General features: G+C 39.4%; 1 protein-coding gene across 1 annotated transcript; it reads left to right on the top strand.

The window, feature by feature from the left end:
• Nucleotides 1-5,712: 5,712 nt before the first annotated feature.
• On the top strand, nucleotides 5,713-19,854 carry LOC117398200 (nuclear ubiquitous casein and cyclin-dependent kinase substrate 1-like). Its single transcript, XM_059004656.1, has 8 exons — nucleotides 5,713-5,988; nucleotides 12,427-12,476; nucleotides 12,852-12,957; nucleotides 13,433-13,482; nucleotides 14,318-14,470; nucleotides 14,945-15,100; nucleotides 15,468-15,617; nucleotides 16,085-19,854. Exons 1-8 carry the CDS (start codon nucleotides 5,972-5,974, stop codon nucleotides 16,333-16,335), a joined length of 933 nt encoding a protein of 310 aa, XP_058860639.1. The 5' UTR covers nucleotides 5,713-5,971; the 3' UTR covers nucleotides 16,336-19,854.
• Nucleotides 19,855-20,754: the final 900 nt, after the last annotated feature.

Here is a 20,754-nt window from a genome sequence, read left to right as displayed (position 1 = left end):
ACGTAACAAAGCCTGACACGAGACACTAACTAATGAATGTGTGAATCTAGGACCATTTTATGAGCTGCGAAGCTATTACATTTCAACACAGCGTCCTCAAACAAGAAAGGCCTGCATCATTAACACCCAAATGGCTGCCGTTCGCTGGTATTTATGACCGGGAGAGTCAACATTGACAACCATCAGCAGTCTTGTTAATGGAAATAATTCTGTGCTTGGTATTTCAGCCGTGGCACACATAGAGCTCTGTGAAAACCTGAGAACACTCGCTGTCTGGCTGACTGTAGGTACGGAAGATTAAGAGTTTGGAGGAGAACGTTAGGTTTATCTCACACCATCAGCTCCTAAAGAGCTTGGATAAAGGCATCTGTTAAATACATAAATAATAAAGAGTAGCTGTTTGTGTCTAGTGTTCTCGCTGCTTCATCACCCTGTGAACTATTCTACACCTTTTATTTTCCCTGGAATAAATCAAAACCATGGCACCATTAAAGGGTTTCTTTATACTGTTTACATGTAGTTTCCTAGCTCTTTAACATACTGTTATGTTTGTTGCAAACAGGAAATATGAATTATTCGCGCCTTATGTTTTGTTTTTAGTTCCTAAATTTTAAAAAATGGCTACAAGTTTCACATAGGAGTTCCTAATTTCTTTAGTTGTTTCTGCTTAGATCAATATTTGCTAAGCTTAGAACTCCCCCCCCCCCCCCCCCCTCCCCTTTTTTTACCACAGTGGCTGTTCCTTAAAGAATGTGCAGCTGTAAATTTCTGGCAAATGGTATTCAGTAAATGGGAAGCCTCTACTGCTGTAGTGGGTCATTGTTGCTGGAATAATTATTAAGAATTACAACCTTGTCTACAGAAATTCCTGGGACCACAATCACCTGCTGTGATTGTGTGGTAAATGCAGTTTATAGATGGTATTCAGCCGTCCAGTCCTCAATCCATTCTTCCTTGCACACTGAGGCCCTCTACTGGATAATAAAATAATGCAACCTTTTTCTTTGCCCTCTTGCAACTCCGTCCCTTTAGGGAAATAATCTTTAATTTGGTGGATGCCTTCCATTCTGCAAAAATACATCAATAAAGGTTGTTTGAAGTTAAGATTAAATTATCTTGTATATCATTCATTGGTGTAACTTAGTGGCATAGCATTCTCTTTCTGTCCATTCCAGGACTTGTTCCAATAATTGAAGACCTGGGTTCAATTAATCAATAAAGAGCTGGTTGGAACCAGGCTCACAGCCTCTCAATTCAATAAGTAAGGACATGATTGAAGGTCCTAGGCTGGAATGGACTGAAAGGACCATAAGGGACAAGACAATTAATGGCAGAGGCACAAACAACAGCGCCCTCAGGTGGTCATAGTGGGTAACTACCACTCTTCAAAATACAAAACTCTCCAATGAGATTAGGAGGATGGTACTGACAACAAATTATGATCAATTATTAGTGTAACTAAATATTGTATATCACTTGAGTAATAAATTGCTGAAGGATTCTGGACATGAATATATATATATATATATATATATAGAGAGAGAGAGAGAGAGAGAGAGAGAGAGAGAGAGAGAGAGAGAGAGAGAGGATCTAATCTGAATTTTCTGACTTTTTCAATAGCTGTTCTGTAATTTCTGATTACTGAGGCTTTGCAATATTTCTAGGTATTGCAAGAAGAAAAGGGTGAAATACATTCTTAATGAATTGCTTTTCTCATAAAGCAGAAATGCAAGCAGATCGCCCTACAATATTAATTGTTATATCATTTCCACATCGGGAACCGCTGTACTGTAACTGCACACCGGTTTAGCAAATAAAAAGTAATGTCTTCCCATAGTGCTTTACTGTGTCCCCCGCTAATTCAGTTGTCAGCTGCACTCTATGCTTCATCTTGATCGTATACTATGATGGTCACTCAGCGCTCTCTCTCTCTCTCTGTGCATTGAATGGCCACAGGCTATTTCCATCCCTGACGCACTAGACCATTCTTTATCAGACTGCTGCGCAGCGTCACTGTAAACATATCCCGACAGCAGCGACCAGTGACCTCTGACCTTTACCTACCGGGGAGCAGCTGTCATTATGGAAAGCCAATTAGAGAAGCGAGGAAGACATAGACCAGATGTTATCAAGAGAAGAAGAAAACCAGAAAGCCTTTGAAATAGGTCTGTGTGTATATCCGAGTGCTATAGTACCACATACTGTACAATGGTATTGACAGGTAGGATAAACCAAGTACACATGTTTGTCAATATAGTTTATTTTACGAGTTGAAGGGGGAATTGTCAGTATAAGAATGTTACATTTGTGCTGTCAGAAAGCAAGGCATGCATCTGTTAAATTTATGCTTTTGCCATGCTGTTTTAAGAGTAAATACTTAACCATTATTAACCATGCATGCCTGTGCTGTATTATGCTTTCACAAAGACTTGCTACATATTTGTTCTTTTACCTTGGAATACTGCAGCACTTTTAAGGGATTTTTGATTACTTGCAATGTATTTATTCTTTCCCTGTAGCTAATATAACACTTTATAAATTAAAGTAATTTATCACTTAGAACCGTCACTGAATTTGCATTTAGAGATTGTGCTTGCTAGTGTTTTAGCACGGCTGTAGCAACCTTGTCCAGGTAGGTGATGCTAGTTAAAGCAATGATGTGTTGGATTTTCAAGCCAGCTGCCTGCTCTTTGTATTGCAGCTGACAAGGATACACGGGTAATCTGCCCTGTCTGAGCTGGCTGTCAGTTGCATCAGTGTCCTGGCTCAAAAGTATACAACGCGTTGAAGCTATTCTTCACATTGCAGGGATGAGAGCGATATTCAAACTGATAAGGGTGGCTTTGTCTGTTAAAATATTTCCCCTGACCTTTCAGAAGGCATTAGGGTCTCACAAAACATGTTGCTTTTAAACAAGAGTTTTCACAGAGGGGTTGGGTTTTCTTCAGCTGCTTAGAGTTCTTCGTGCACTGGCAGGAGTTTAAAGTCCCATTTACCAAAACAAGTGCAAAACATATTCTTCTGTCCTGTTCTCACGTATATACTCAATAAAAGAGTTCCTTTTTTTAAATTGCACAACTTCATTTCACATTCTTCAGCGCGACAAAAGTAATTCAGGACTGAAAGGGTGAACTAATGTTTTCTTCTTGTTCGGTTCATTTTCTGTTTCAGTCATCCTGGTGACTTCTTTACAATGAGAAGTTAAAAGAACCACTGTGCCTTCTGTAGAGCTCTCAAACAAGTACAGCGGATACAGAATCAAACCATGAACCTGGCGCCCTGGAGCGCTCTGCCCCCCGTGTTGCAGGGGGGGGGGGCAGATTAATGGATACACATTGGTGTACCAACTGTACCTAGAGAGGCATGTTTGAGACCCCTGTGGTTTTAAAAAGTATATGATGATTGAAAAGGAAAGGATAAACCAACTGAATCTATAAAAGAGGAGCTGAACTGGAATATTTCCTCATGCTTTTAATGCCAAATGGTTCCTTGAAACAGCAGTGGGCAGGCAGTACACACACAGCAGCACTCACAGACAGAACAGCAATATCACCCTGTGATCCCCAGCAATCAGCACTGCTTGTTCCCAGCTGAGTAGGTGAGACCCGCAGCTTGCCAAAAGGTGATTGCCATGAATTAAACAAACAAAAGGCAAACATGTCACCTCTGTGAATTTAACAGATGCACGCCTCGCTTTCTGCAGAAACAGGCAACCTAACCACAAGGATCTGTCTTAGATTCAGCTTGAAAATATTTGTTGCAGTGATTAAGCCATCAAACAAGTGATAACCAAGGCTTTAAAACATTGGACTTTGCGGGAGTCATATTAACCAGCCAACTCACTAGAGATTCACTCCTGTTGCAAAGGGAAAGAATCTTCAGTCCTGGGCATCATTCATGGAAAACTTAACAATCTACAGAAATAGATGGATTAAGAACATTGTGCTGCTAATTGGAGGTAGAACACTGTTTATTAAAGCCTTGGCTAGTATCTGTTTGATGGCGTAATCACCTCAACAAATATTTTCAACTTCAATCCAACAGAGCAGGCTGTGTCATGCCTGTGCAACAAACTCAAGAATCCACCCTATTTCATACTCTTCTTGTTCCCTGAAAACCTTGCTTTGTAATGCCCCACCATGGATAAGGTGATTCCTCCACATGTGGTATCACAGAACAAAGGGTGATATCACAGAGGTGTTTCTTTCACTGATTCTGGAAGAGCTATAGAATCCGCAATGTCAATCCATCGACCTCAACCTTCCAGGAAAGTTCTTCTGCTCTGTCAGCCAGTGGGGAATAGGTGCAGGGTACATATTGTCATTTTGGCCTAATTTGTTTCTTTTACTGGGCAGAGTTTAGCCTAATTCATGCATGTTAACCCACGCCAATGGAAATGCAGTGGTTCTGTACCGACCCTTATAAACAATGATAAACTATGGTAAATACTCAGTATAACCATGGTAAATGCATGGGGAAAATGGCAGAATTATCATGCAAAATGCTGCTTTTATAATGGAAGGGGCATTAATATCTAGGGCATGGTCTGGTAGAATGGTAAGGCAGATGTAACATGTTCCTGTTTTTGCATACTGCTGGTACCATACTGGTATGAACCAATACATTCATTGCATTACATATCATCTGTATCAGTGTGCTGCTAGGACTTGACCGCTATGCCACAGTCGTTCCTGTTAACTGGATAAGACACAGACTAAATCAAGATGAAATAATGCTGTACGGTATGAAGCACTGATGCAGCCAATGTGGTTTCCTGGCTGATGCACTAACATATAACTCTTGAATCTGGCACTGCGCTACTTCTCCATGCTAGGTTATTTAAGCAGTGCCCCTGCTTGGTTTTCAAAAAAAAAAAAAAAAAAAGTCAATTACAGCATCACCCCCCAAATGGCAATAAACCCATTAAAATTCCCAGTAACCAAAGTTTGCAAACTAGATATGGTACACAAACAGAACCTAAAAGCAAACTGGTTTTCTGAGCATTTGTAGAATGATATCTGTGGAGTGCCTACCTTTGATTATATATATATATATATATATATATATATATATATATATATATATATATATCTCAAAAGAACCAAGTTCCCAACGCTTTGGTATGCTTATGTGTTTGAAAACAAGCAGTCTTTTGCAGGCTTTTGATGCCATGGTACCTACACTCGCTTTATTTATCTAATACTACAAACTATATTTATCTATCTATCTGCATACACACACACACACACACACATTTCTGTGATTTGGTATAAACTTACAAGAATTGTAGCTAAATCCTACAACACTTAGCAACCCCTCCCCTCGTTTTAGAAACGACGAACTGGTTAACATTGATTTAAAACACAGTTCCGCTGGTGCAATGTGGTGTAAAGCTTACATTTACAGTTAGATCTATACCAGACCCCGCTGTGAACGTGTTTAATTTTGTATTAATTTTAAACAGCACCTAAACTGCAACAGCTTATCCAGCAAGGGCCTCTTTTTTGTTTTCTACGAGAGCGCGACCTCAACCAAGCAGTGTGGGGGGAGGGTAGTGGTGGGCAGAGTGTTGCCTGACTAGCAGTGAGGCCCGCCAGTCACCCACTGAATGATGATTCAAACCGACCAATCGCGACTCACTTTGTGGAATGCCGCCCAATCAGCGGCGAGTTTAGGCGGCCCTTTCGACAATCTCCGCCCATTAGCCTCTAGGGTTAGGTTGCGCGGGAGCAGCAGTTTCAGTTTGTTTTATTCACCATTTTGTGAAGCTGAAGGGAAAATTCAAATAAAATCCCCTTTTAAAAATAACAAAATTCTTTTTTTTTTTGTTTTAAAAGTAGCCTGGCATTTGCCTACTCTTTTGCATAGTTTTTTTTTTATTTTGCCTCACGAGCCGCGAGAGGTTTTGTTTTTTATTTCCCGTGGATTGGTCTTTATATATTTTTTTTAACCTCTACAGCATTTCTGCATAATGTCAAGACCAGTGAGGTACGTTTGCTTATTGTGTTTCACGTAACGTTTGAATTGTATGTATTTTAAAATGCGAAACGTGGCCAGTTTAGGGCTGTGTTTATGTGCATCCTCCGTTTCTAAATAGTATATATTTAAGGTTAAAGTGCACGATTCTACATCGTGCATCATTTTATTCGCAAACAACCATGCAGCGTTTTGTCTAAACCGTCTTTGCGCGCGTTTTCTATTGCTGTATTTCTCGGTACAGTACGTGTATCCCTCGCTCTCTTTTGTGTGTATGTTTAAATCGGGTGCTGAAATAAAAATGGCTTGTTTATTTAACCCCCATGACTACCGAAACGAGCCGTATGGCTACCCATTCATCAGAGTCGAGCACTAAAACGGTAATAAAAGCCCAGGACTCGTTGTTCTTATCTGGTTCGCATGAAGTGAAACACAGCAGAACACACATTGCGTTGTAATTTGTACCACCTCTTCGCTTCGTTATTTTAACACGAAACCGAACATGGTAAAGTTTAAAAACAAGGTAACCTGCAAGCAAAATGTTTGATTTAATTGTGGTGGCAGTGAATTAAGCCTAGGTATTTCGATATGACGTCACGGAGGGGGTGGGGGTCCTTTTGCAAAAGCACCACACCTCCTCGGCGCTTTGGTTTCAAAGTCATGCTTGCGTTGCTCATCCCTCTGCAAAAAGGCCAAATTAAAGCAAACGTGTATTTTTTTTTAAGAGTTTTAAGCTAATGATTGAACTGCTTATTAAAATATTATTATAAATACTCCTATCTGTGTGAAATAGTCCCAGGTATGTCTGGGAGTATTTCATTGTGGTTTACAGATCCGTGCAGTCCATTGTGCTTGGCTGCAGTACAGTAAATTCACCCCCACCCCCACAAACTCTTCCTGCTCGATCCTCTCCCCCACAAGACATACCTCTATTAACCCTTTGCGGTCCATTGTCGGACTGGGTCCGACATTGCAATTATTCCTCACAGGTCCTTTGTCGGACTGGGTCCGACATCATTATAGCAACGCAATAAACGGGGGTTTAGTCGTTTTTTCTCCAGAAAAAGACGAGAAAACCATTCAATTGCATTCAAAAGTCGGAAAAAAAAAAAAAAACCCTGTTTGACTGAAAAAAAATACTTTTAAACAGCGCGTATAAAATTAACTGCGCGTGTGAAAATTAATTAGACCTGGCGTGCCTGACGCGCGATTAATAAATGGACTGCAAAGGGTTAAACCTTATAACCCCCCCCCATTGGAGTATTGTATGTACAGATTGTTTCTCTCTCGCTAAAACGGCAAGAAGTATCTTAACCATTTTGAACAGATTGCAGCTCCCACATCCTTTCATTGAAATCAGTACCATGTCTTAAAGTATACGAATAAAAAAAAATTTAAATAGGGGTTATTGCTGGCTATTAACATTTATTATTTTATAAAATTAAAAAAAAAACCCTGTAACACAGAAAATTAATTTGCAGTGGCATTGGCGCATTCAAATGTCCATGTACTCAGTTTCTGCATGTTGCATATGTTATATATTTTTTGGATTAATTTTTTACGTTTTGTGTTCCTCACAATTCCCTTCCCAGGCACACCTGAGTTTTGTGTTCAGCTTGGCACATGTGCTTCAATCTTGGCAGTTCATAACATTGTCATCTTTTAACGCTATGAATACTGACTCAATCATGTTTAATAAAAAAAAAAAAATAGCCCTTATTTTACTGAATTTCAATCGGGCATGGCCTCTGTTCATCTAATGCCAAAATAATTCTCCCTACATTTTAGTACACAGTTTATTACACATTTTGCAATGTTGGTAATACAAATGTTAATTAAAAGTAAACTCCCTTGCAGTATAAATAAATATATAACATGTTTGATATAGGCTAGTCCTTGCAGACCATTGAATGGAAATTGAGCTACATTGATGCATTTTTTTCTTGTGTGTTTTTTTTTTTTTAAATAAAAATAAAACATGGCATTTACAAGTGACTGGTAGAATCATTTTTGGTCTACCTGCAACATACGATTTTAGTGCAAATCACAATCTGCAAAACTCACATAGACAAACCTTTAGTTTCTATTTTAGCATGTGTCATATCTTTTGATCTGTGGCTCGCTACCCACTATGAAACCTTCTCCTTTTTAGCTTGACTTGCATGGCAAACTTCATAAAATGAATTGTCTGAAATATTTAATTATACAGTGCATGACAGGGAACTGGTAATGCACACGTTCTGTGTAATACAGAAGTAATGTATTCTAACTGCTTGTTTGTAACATACTGTATCTCTTTTGGAGTTTAACAAATATTTTCTCAAAAGCACAGTCATTATGCATTCTGTTTTACCAGCTGGAGCATGGCACTGCATTAACTTACCGTAAAATATTTATCCATGTTCTGAATTGTCAGTACCACTTTACTTGCAAATGACTCGCTGTAATGTTGTTGGTACTGTATCTTAATTACACAGAAAATGCATTAATATTAATGAATAAAATAACTTATTTAATGAGGATTAGTAGCATTTTGTGAATATGGATTTTTTCTTAATCGGTCACGTCCCTAAGAAATCTTATTATTATACAGTGCATTGTCCATTTTACTACAAGACTGATAAAATGGAAGCCAATTTTTCAGGTGCATAATCCTTGTAAAATAGCCTGAATTAATTGTCTGTGCAGCCATGAGCCTACACTTGCTCTGGAACTGGCTGTCGTGCTGCATTTTAACTGCAACCTCTCTACTGGCATGTCAGTGGCAGGGTTTCCACGCTGTCGGATACCTTCTGCTGGTATATTGAGCGTCTTGTCTAGTGTCAAGAGTCTCATGATGGGGGAAATACATTCTTGCTGAAGTTTAGTAGTTTAACGTAGCTGTTGTGTTACACATTGCACCCTCCTCATGGCTTCAGAACTCCTACCAGTACCCCTGCAGGACCTAGTCTTGGGTTTCAGAACTTCCTTTGTTTTAGGTGTATAGGACCAGGTGCCAATTTGAACTGTCGGTCCCCCGAGATATTTTCTGAACTGATATCTCTTATCACAGCATGAATAACACCTGAATTTTAGGAGTTGTTTGTACAGTGATAAGGAAGGAATGATTTATCTAACATCAAATCTGATCATTTAAATAATAGACTTGATTGGAGGTTCTGGGTGCAGGAGACCTGTGTGAGTTTCAAACCCTGTCCTCTGCTTTAGTATTCCTTTTTGTATTAATTACAATTGTATGTTCCGGTTGAACCTGCCCAGTGTATTTGTACTCCCTGGTATTGTGAGTTTAATTTTTAAGCCTGTATATTTGAAAGCCAGCTACCTGGAATGCTACAGCGAAATACCCAAATGCTTTTAGGCTGATGTTGTGTATATAGGCTTTTATTTTTAACTCCAATACGATTAATAATAAGCTGCAACATTTTGCACATATACCAAGATGAAAAAAAACATCATATTTGCGTGTTAAATTTGAAATGGCTATAGTATGTTCTAGCAATTACAAAGGAAAATATTACAATCGCAGGACAGTTTATGGTGTTGTGAGTGACACCTGCTTGGAAGAGCTTGCTGTTGAAACCAAATGGCTGCATCAGCAGATTTTAAGGGTACTGTCGTATATATCGGGAAGAGATCGAAGTTATTGGTAAGATACTCAGAGCCGCCGGGAAACAAAACAAGTTGTTTAATAATAAACTCCCTCCAGTGGCGCACTTAGTCTCTGGTCCTCCATAGATCTCAATAGACAGTAATTGGAAAAACATTCAAGGCAATGCATTTAAAATCCAGAAGGTTCGCATCCCACTGATTTACAGATCTTGAAATAAATTGATTTGAAAAAAAAAAAAAATGTAGTGGTCAGGCTTGTTGTTCCACACTGGGAATTCTTCATAGGGCATGGTTCTGCCAGGCTGACAAATGCAAACATTAAAGTTCTGGAACAGCTTCATGGATATCAACAATTTCTTTTTCATCAAATGACAAAGATTTGCATGCATTTAAGACGGCAAAACTGTAGTACCTCAGAGAGACTGCTAGGTGGTGTTGTGGCATTGGAAGAGAGATTGTTGCAGATAATTGAGTGAGGCTTGGAAGGGGCTGGGGCTGTGCAGTATTTATTTGGCCAGGAACCCGTTTTATTGAAGTGGCTGGTAACTCGAACCAGGATTTATAAAGGGGGGTGTCAGGTTCCACGGGGAGACATTTAGGAGGACACAGATATGTTTTGAACTCCTGTAAGTGGAGAGTTTGTGCACACTTACAGATATTAGCATATACCTACAACTTTTAAGAAATCAAGAAAAATCAGTTTGTTTGATGTTTAACCAATCAGAGTGTATTTATCCAGGGCAACTTACAATTGTTACAAAATATCACAGGACAAAATCTCACATTACAAAATAGCACGTTATAAAAGATCACATTACAGATCAGGAGTTATAAGGTACAGTAAAATCAGTAGAAAATAATTCAAATAAGAGCACAATAAAGAATACAGTAAATTACATTTAACTCTTTGCGGACTGTGAGAATTCTACCGTTTTGAGGGCTGACTGACATAACCTTAGACCATGTATCGGACCAAATATGTACTTAAAGTATACAATATTATACAGCTCTAAAAAGCTGCTGCTCTGCAGATTACCAGATAAATGATTTCATTTCTATGATCAAGTCTACCCACACTGACCTATTTGAATGTGACAAGTTTAAAAAGCCACTTGAAAATTCATTTTTTATAAATGTCCTCAAGTGTAATTTACAAACTTTTAAACCGATACTAAACTATAGTTCTGCTCTCTCCTTTATAGTGATTTTCTCTCGCTTTGTGCATCATAGGGCTTACTTAAACTTAAAACATCTGGCTTTTTAGACAGCCCTTATCACTAAAATTAATATAGTTTTTTCTGTTAAGTTGCTCCTCTTATACCCCTTTCACACAGACTAGTTATGACTGCTCAGAACCAGCACTGATGCAGCATTTTGGTCAGTGTGAATTGCCTATACCGTCGCAGAGCCGTCATGTTTTAGAGATCGCACCGAGCCATCTTAACTCTTGTAGTGCCTGTGGATCAACATCCCACGTGACTGCATGTATACAGGACGTGTTGGGTATTTTTGTCGTTGGTGTTACACGCTTTCTTTTTTTTTTTTTTTTTTCAAAAACAATGGAAGATCAAGAACGAAGTAGTAATTGGAGTCTGGAATAAGTTAAGGAATTGTGAACTTTACGGGCTGACGAGGAGGTGAAGTCACAAATAGACGGGACTGTGCGTGACGCTGTAATTTATGGGCAAATCGCTGTTGCCGTGACAACGATCTGTTGACTTGACAGGTTTGAAAGATGTAACATGATCCCTTTGGCTGTGTGAAAGGGTTATGACTATTAGACTGGCATAGATTATGCAGTTTCGTGCTGTGTGCATGGGTATTTTAAATCATTTTTCAAGCATCTCTGAGACGGCTCAGTATCGGCATTTATGTGTGAAAGCAGCATAAGATTAATAGTATCTGATCTCCTTCTTCCCTATGTTTGTAATCCCTACATATAAGTGAAGCTGGTTCTATCGAAGGGCCCTACTTCTCTGCCTCGTACACCTGGCACTATAAAAGGTGTGAGCACATTGTACAAGGGAGGAGAAGTTTTAGGGTCACTCGTGACAGGGGGATGGAATCCCTGAAAATAATTCATTCAACACATATTTGTATTTTTTTTTCTTGTACATATTCAGTTTAACTTTGTATTTACATTTTTACTATGCCGGTACTTTGAGGTGATGTACAATCAATTTAGACACCAAAATGAGAACATTACTGTTAACATGAAAAGTCTATGCAATATCCTTGTAAACGAGTCCTATCAGGTTAATAGTGTTTTCCATCTTCCTTTTCTTGACTGTATTTCTGTAATGTCTTAACTTTTTTACAGCCTTCATTTTATTGATACGTTGGAATGGAAACAAATGCATTTAAGAAAAGCCGGGCTTGAATTTTATTACAACGACCCACCCTGCAAACCCAGCAGAAGGGGAAACCACAGCATATTTAAATTGCATTTTAAACAGCATTTCGGGCATAGATTTTTGGACTTGGTACATATAATGCTGGCAAATCAGCTGACACATTTAATAGGCTTGGCTAAACTAAACAATGGCTGCCACAGTACAAAATGTTTACCATGATCTGTACATGTTTAAAGCAAATTGTCTTCACAGGTGTTTCAGACTTGGACCGTCAGTGTCCCAGTTCAACTGCATCGATACTCAGCTACTGCTCATGAAAACAGTGTTTCAGTACCATTGCAGTGTAACAAATAAGCTAGGTTTAATTTTACAGATGTGGGGATAACATCCAAATGTCAATATTCTTTTTAAACAATAACTTTTACCAGCCTGTAAAGAATTTAAGGGATGTTGACAGTCGTCTCTTTCATTCTGCTTTCTTTTGCAGAAATAGGAAGGTGGTTGACTACTCGCAGTTCCAGGAATCTGACGATGCAGGTGAGATTTTCAGCATTACAGGGGGTACCCTGCTTAGTGCTACAGAATGCCTGGTAGGCTGATTATAACTAAAAAATGTGCAGGGTCTAGGTTTGAGGGAGGGGCACAGCGTGCAACATCCCGAGAGGTGTGGGGGGTCACTATTTAAATAGAACATTTTCTAAACTTGGTGTTCTAGTTCTGCCTTAGAATTCCGATTGAGCGATTTGAAGTAATGGTTACATTTATTAGACAAACAACGAATCTTGAGCAGTGGTCCAAGCTGTTCTAATCAGGAAGACCTGCCGAGATTTTAGCTTTGTTTGTTGTTGAAGTACAAAGCATGACTGCTGCTTTAGTTTTATATTGAGGACATTTGGTGTTTTTTGTACACAGATGAGGAGTACGAGAGAGGTTCTGCACCTCCAAGCAAGAAAATGCGTTCATCTCCCCGTGAAGTGAAACACAAGAAAAGGCCTGGGAAGAACTCGCAAGAAGACAGGTAAAGGAGTCAGGCCTTGTTTTACAACCTGCTGTTCGCTGTCCTTGAATGCTACCATGGTACCCAAATCAATGGTCTAGAAAAATCCTGGTCCTGGGGAATGCCTGTGTCCTCGTTTTCATTCCAACTGGGCTCTCAGTTACTTAACTAGACCCTTAATTGAACTGATAATGTGCTTAATCAGACCTTTATTTAAGAGCTGCAAACAAATACAAAGGTCTAATTAAGCACTTTATCAGTTCAATTAAGGGTCTAGTTAAATATTTGAGAGCTCAGCTGGAATGAAAACCAGTAGACACAGAGCTCCCTAGGACCAGGGTTGGGAACCACTGATCTGTTTCAGCAATGGCCCTCCCTCCCTCACAAAATTAGCTTAATTGTGGTCACAGCAAGGTGAATATTGCATTAACACTGAGAATCAGTGATTAGGGTGACGTGGTCTGTATCTAAAAAGCTTTCTTTCTTCTCCTTTTAGTGACGACTCAGATGACAAAGTAACAAAGTCCAAAAAAGAAGACTCTGCGGGTAAGCCCATAGTGTTTGTGGTTTACCTGTTTTATACGCTTTAATGACCACAAACTTGTACCCAAAGCGCTTTACAAAAAACAGTTTCCCAGATACAAAACCAACCTCATGTTCTGTTGGTGCAGAGCTACAGAAGGGGAATCTGAAGTTGTACAGAAGAAGGTTCAGAACTATGAACAGTCTTGTATAACTTCAGCTGCAGTGTTATCCAGCTAAAAAGGATTAATGAGCAAAAAATCCACACACTACTCTAATTTCACTTGCAGTGTGTTGCGCAGCGTTCCTAATGAGACACATATCTTATTGCATCGAGCCCACCAGTATGTTAATGAGCTCTGAAACAGCTCCCCCAGTCTGCGCCTTCATAATGAGCACTCCTGCGTGTTTGATGCACTGAAACATTACAACTTAGGCCTAAATATTTATTTCCAATCTGCATAAAATGTCACTCGTAACATACTGTTTGGACACAATAAATTATATTTAATTGAAATTTATATGTAGAAAAAAGACATCCTCATATGAGAGCATCATGCATTTGCATCGTCCATATGTCCTTATATAAAATTAGTTGTTTTTTTTAAATCCTTCCCCTATGTGAGGTCGCCATGCATGCAAGGGTTAAATAATGTTTTGGGATCGGAACAAAAAAACGTGGGAAAGAAAGATACCAATTTAGTCTCCCATTATTTTTAAATTGTTTATTTAATGAAACGTGACAGTTAAGCTAAAATTGAACTGAAGAAATCAAATGTATTTACTGGACTAAGATAGAGATGAATATTTAAAGTTAAGGATGAGCTACATTGTTTTGTTTACTTTTTTCTCCACTCAGATGATTTTGGCAGCGAGGAAGACAATGATTTTGGGGAGGAAGAGGAGGGAGCCGACAGCGACTATGACAGCTCGAAAAAAGGGAAAAAGGGAAAGAAACCCAAACCTGAGAAGTCACCCAAACAGATGCCGAAATCCCGGAAAAGGGCAGCAGGTAGTGAGACTACTGGAGCGGGTTAGGGGGCTGATGGGCGGTGCTGTGGGATATGCAATGCCTGTAGATCAGCGGATCTCAAATCACTGTTTCTTTACCTGCCATCCCCTGTGAAGTTAATGGGGTCTGCAGTTACCCCACTGCAAAAAGCTGCTATATATTGAATACATGGCACAAAAAAGAGATTTCTTCATATACTTGATTAACATAACTACTAAATATTCATGGTGCTTTTTTTTAATAAAATAAATAATTGAAATATTAATACAAGGTTGCCAAATTCCAGTCCTAGTGGGCGTTTTCTCTCCCAGTTTAATAGGTTTTAAAAGTAGTGGCTTTCTTAGTGCCTGGATTGATGTTTAATTGGTTAATTTAGAACAGGGTTGGCTGAAAAACCTGGTCCATCAGGGTAGGTTTTCTCCACCCCAGAGGAAGTGGAGCAATCCGAACGTGTGTGTGTTCTGTGCCCTGCAGAGGACAGCGATGACGAGAAGGAAGTGAACACGAAGGTGAGGCAGCAACGCCAGGCAGCCTCGAAAGCAGTCTCAAAACAGAGGGAGATGCTGCTGGACGACGGGGGCAGCGAGGAGGAGGAAGAGAAGGAGGACGAGGAGGTGCTCTTCGAAGATAGTGAGTGACCAAGGGGTCCCCAGTCCCCTCTGATTCTAACACCGTGAACAGGTTTCTCTTGGAAAGGCACTTGGTCTGTAGGAGATCGGTCTCCCTGACAACCAGCTAATAAGACACTGCTGCAAGGCCAAAAATACATAGCATGTCAGGTGTTTTATCTACCACATTAGTGTTTCTGTGATATAAGCATAAAACTCAGGCAGCTGTAGTGGCTTTCTAGATACACCATCTAAAACTGCGCTTCTATGTGCAGGTGGTCTTTCTGTTTTATGCATGTGATTTTCGCATTGAATACTTCAATAAAATATCCCTGGTGTGCGTGCGTGTGTGTGTGGCTGGCTGACACTCCCTTCCCTCTTGCCCACAGAGGAGTCAGGCAGCGATGAAGACTTCATGGTTGATGATGACGATGACAGCGATTACGGCCGCTCCCGGAAGAAGAGTAAGAAAGTGATCAGGAGGTCCAGACCCGAGAGGAAGGAAAAGAAGTCTCCCAAGCCCCGGCTAAAGGCTACAGGTGAGGCTGGGCAAGAATGCTGTTGCTCGGGGGGGAAAAATAAAAAATGTGTTTTGCATCAAATTGGTGTGGCGTTTGATAAATTGAAGGTTGTGGTTCGTAAACTCGATTTTACTTTTTTACTAAAAAGACAGTGCTGTCTTTTTAAAACCTGTTCCCTGATATAAGGCTCCATAAAACCATGACACCAGCACTTGTCTTCTCAGAACAGCGTGGTAAAAGGGGAGCACTGTGCTTGATTGAAACAAGGTATCTGTTTCACAAAGCAAGCCATGTGCTTATCCGAACAGTCAAACTTCCAGTGCAGATTTGTGGTCCAGGCAAACACTTCTATGTATTGCATGTGTATTACTGACCTACAGGGACTAGGTTTAGACAGTCCTTCCTCCTACACCACCACCGATCCATACCAATTGCAATACAGTAGTTCCATTGTATGTAATTCTGCTTTCTCCATCTCCTTTCAGTGACTCCCAGCCCCATGAAAGGCAAGGGGAAGGGGCGGCCCAGCGCAGCCAAGGCGCAGGAGAAGTTCTCCCCCAAAGATGACGAGGAGGATGAGGAAGAGCCAGAGAGCCCCCAGGAGGATGAGGAAGACGAGGAGCCAGAGAAGAAACAGACTCCTCCCCCAAAGAAGGCAGCCAAACCTGTGGAGGAGGAGGAGGAGGAAGAGGAGGAGGAAGTGTCAGAAGAGGAGGCCCCATCTGGGGAGGATTGAGTGCTGTTAGACACCATTTTTGGGGGGGGAGGAGTTTATGTGTAGAAGTAGTGTTTTTTTTTTTTGTTTGTTTTATTTTTTTTTCAAATGGTCGGTTTGGCTCAAGGGATTAGACACTTTTTTTTTTTCCCTACTTTATTTAACAGACCTTAGCAATGTTGTTGCAGAAATTGGTACCCTGCTACCAGTAGTGGCTAGCTAGTTCACTGGTTTAATTGCTTGATTTGGCCTCTTGTATTTTTTGTTTGTGTTTTTGGCCTGATATCCTTGGCGTCGCTGCTTTGCATGTTGGGAGCCCACTTACCAGGTGTAGAGTTGTGTTCGCTAAGGAGGATCCCCAGGAATACTGTACAGCTGCATCCCAAGTACGACTCAGGCCAGCTCTGTTTGACAGTAGCATTATCAGTGATACCGGTATGCTTGTTGCCTGTATGTGTTACACCCCCCTCCCCTTTTCTAGATCCATATGTTGCTCTTTGGTTTGTGTGCCAGCTTGTGTAACCTGCTCACTATATCCTCTTTATAAAGCTGTCACTTTATAACACTATCTTCATCATGTTAACAATAATGTCTCCTGTCCACATCAATTCCTGATCAAGCTCCACAGGAAAACTCAGGTTACCAAGAAAACGAAAAGGAAAGCTTTAATGAATCTACAAGAAAAAAAAGAATACGGTACTGTTCAGGTATAGGTAAACCTTTACCTGGGGAACATAAACTATAGACCCAGTTCAGTTAACTTCTTAGCTTGAGGTAAATATTGATTTCTATCCAAACAGCAAATCAGTGATTTAAAAAAAAAAGCCAATTAAAAATGATACAATTGAAGCCAGGCAAACTTTTCTGTTTTATTTACTCTGTTGGTTGACTTGGGCCTTATTTTTTTTATTTTATTTTTTTAATTTAAATTCCTAAAATCCATTTCTAATTCCAGTTCCCATTCTCTTGTAATAAATTCCAACACATCATTGATCAAAATTGCAATGAGCAGTATTCTGTTAAAATAGGCTTCTCGCAGTAGCAACAGATGTTAAGTCACTGTCCGTCCATTTTAAAATGGCTTCAAATTAAAGTAGCGGAACAATAACAACAATTTGTCTCCTTTTTGTATCATTTGAAGGAATTGGGATTGGAGTTTATTTTATGTAGTGCCTGTACTTTATACAGTGTTCCATGTTTGGGGGTGTGGGGGTTCATTTAGGCTCACTGCAGGTCCCTGTGTGGCTTTTCCTATCTGCTAGGTCTTATACCATTAATCAGATGACCTACTAAGACGTAAGCTAGTCCTGTTAACCTTGATCCAAGCCCCTTATCCTGTTTTTCAGTGCTTTGTAGCACCCTTCCATTCTCTGTCTCACATCTGTGTTTATCTGTGGCTAGTAGACAAAGTTGTTCGCTGCATTTGCAGTTTGTCTGAACAGTTTTTTGCTTCCTAGCCGTAGAACTGTCCAAGTAATATATAGTTTAATCCCTTGTGCATACTTTTTTTTTCAGAGAAAGTCCAAAAATGATTTGTTTTTCTTTTAAATACTTCTGTTTTTTTTCTTTTTGCTTTTTTTTTAAAAAAAAATAAATAAATAAAATGTCTTGATTTTAAACAAAAACGATCCATATCTATCTCTTTTACTCAAATGTTAAAAGGAAAGAGTAAAAAATGTGAAGTTCTGCTTTCTCCCGGGCACCCGTTCTGTAATCAAGGGTTTCAGATCCGACGTTGCATTCAAATGAACTCGCATGTATTGTTATTTTTGGATGAACGAGGAAATTGTGTATTTGATTCTGTTAGGAGTTCTGTGGCTAGAACACATCCTGTATACATTAGTGCTCAATGGTTTCCTTTTGGTTATTACTATTTTCTACAATTGAAGAGTTGATGTTGGGTAAAGTTCCAAGGTGACCTGAATTCTAATGAACAGTAATTTGTTTGAGTTGTTGGAAGGAAGTAAGCTGGTTTCAGTCCCTCACAACTTGACATTTTAGTTTGTCCCCTTTTGAGGGGTTCGCCCTCCTCCCCTTCTTTGTAAGGTTTGCTAAAACGGTCTGAATTCCTTGACTTATTTCAGCTAATCTGACACTTCCTATAAATTTATAATCCTACAGAAAATGATGCCTCTGTAAACGTTCAAGTTGGTTTTTATGGTAACTGAATCTGATTTTTGAAGAGAAACCCCTTAAATGGTTAATATTACTTAAATGGTTAATGTTAAAGTGTTTTATTTTCTGTATTGACGCAGCATTTGTTACTTCGAAGCCTACGTTTTATTTTCTTGCAGTGTAGTTTGTAAATAGTGTCAAAGCCTTCCCCTTTCAAGTTACATTGGCTAAAGCAATGTTCATTTTGCTCCACTTTGTACAAGCAAACATTTATCCATTACATAAATCTTTTTTTTTTTTTATCTTCCTTTATGGTAATTTTGGGCACTAAAAGGTTAACGTTGAAACATAGGCTGCTTGAAACAGCTCAAAATGCTGTTAGACGAGGTATGCTCTCTGTGACAAATACGTTAATCAGGATTTATTGTTGGTTTCTGGACCACTCCAGTTATCAAAGTTTTGTAATAATTAAATGCTTTTGTGTGTTGTAAAAGCACCCTGCTTTTAAAGAGTTGCAAGCCAGCGGGTGCCTGTGGCTAGAATCTTGTTTTTGTGTGCAGCTAATGCTGTTCAATAATACCGAAGTACAACACAGCTTGTCTGTTCTGAACAGTTTATTGGAAGGGAATGGGGGAACTAAACAGTGTAAAACCATTCAGTTATTTTACACTACATTTGAAGGTGCAGTACCCTGTGCTTCTAGATGAATGTAAATCATAGTAGCCCAATGCCAGACATGTCTCTTGTGTTCAAAATGATGTTTAACTGAACGTAGCTTTAAACTTTCGGGGGATTGCTCCTCTTATCCCGTTGTTGTTTGCACAGAATGAATGTGTGAATGACCGAATTGCATTAGTTTCCAGTCAGCGTATTTGTAAAGAACATTTTAAAGTGTGGTATTAATATGGGTACTGCAGCTTTAATTGGCATTGGCAGTACCATGACTCTTTTTTTTCTTCTTTTTTTTAATCCCTATTGCATCCATTTGGTAAAGGTTTACATGGTGTTAGCCATGTGAATTCTCTACAGTTGGGCTATCATATCAACTAGTAATGCGAAATAATCACTGAAATGAACAATAGTATCTAGAGGCGATTATTTCAGCAACAATATCTGAATTTTGCCACATTTGTTGTGCTTGTGTTTTGCTGTTGAACAATCTTGGACAGCTGGTGAATATGAAAACAACATAGCTTTTTAATTTGACATTTTTTTCTGACCTGTAACTCCTGTGCTGAAGTAGGGAGTGGCTCAGTTTATTTTGCTGGCAGGCAAAATGTGAAGCTATTAACTGCATTTTTGATGATCAACCCCTATACTGTGTGTGTGCGCGTGTGTGTAGTCTTTTGTGTTGCAGGTAAGTTAGTTCATGGGACATCTCTTTATTCTAGCCCACCCACCCCCCCAAAAAAAAAAAAAACCAAACATTTATGCAACTGTTATGAATATTTCTGGGATGGGGTGGGCTGGGTGATTCAGTTTTATAAAGCTTACAAAGGAAACTTCAATAAACATTGAGTAGTAAAGAGGTGCAAATGTGTTATTTTTTATTTTTAAATGCTGTAGTGTTCAGTTTAAAAGAAAATAAAAACTTGTATGTGTGCTGAAAATTAATGTAAATGTAAAAATTGTGAGTCCTGTTATAAAAGGTTAAAAACCTTTTTAACAGTAGCAAAATGTGTGTGTGGGGGGGGGGTGAACTTTGAACTGTTGTGCATGTTATGATGGGGATGGGGGGGATTTCAGGTCTTTATTATTGGTTTCCCAGATCCTAATAAAAGCAACCTACTTTTTATACTGCTTAAACAAGCGTAGTTTTGTGCTGCTCACAATCACAAGCCTACATTTGTATGCATCACTTTTCAGGACATTACATCCAGAAACAGGTACACTCAAACAAACTTGCTAAGTTCCCCCCCATAGGGAGTGCTGTTATGTAAAAGCAGGCATCATATGAAATTGACAGCCACTAAAGGGTAAATGATGGCTTCCTCAGGATTGTCTCCCTGTATAACTTGTCTTGCCTGTTTCTCAGTGACTGGTGGTAATGCCGCCAGCTTTTTCTGCTCACACGTGTACCAGTAATCTCATACTGATATGACCTTTATATTGGCTTGCGGCTGGTGGCATGTTTGTGTGCCATTTCAAAAATGTAAAGGTATGTTTAACTGCGCATTTCAAAAACCTGTTTTACTTGTTTGTTTAGCATACATTAAATCAAACTAGATATATTTAGTACTTTGTTTAGTTTGGATCGAAACTTCTCTTCAGTGGCATTGCCTGACTCTTTACATTTACTTGCGGTATGTTACAGCCATACTGTAG

Source organism: Acipenser ruthenus, chromosome 30 (genome assembly GCF_902713425.1).
Source record: "Acipenser ruthenus chromosome 30, fAciRut3.2 maternal haplotype, whole genome shotgun sequence".
Lineage (NCBI taxonomy): Eukaryota > Metazoa > Chordata > Actinopteri > Acipenseriformes > Acipenseridae > Acipenser > Acipenser ruthenus.
The sequence above is the reverse complement of the archived record's forward strand: the minus strand, read 5'-3'. Positions and strand labels throughout refer to the sequence as shown.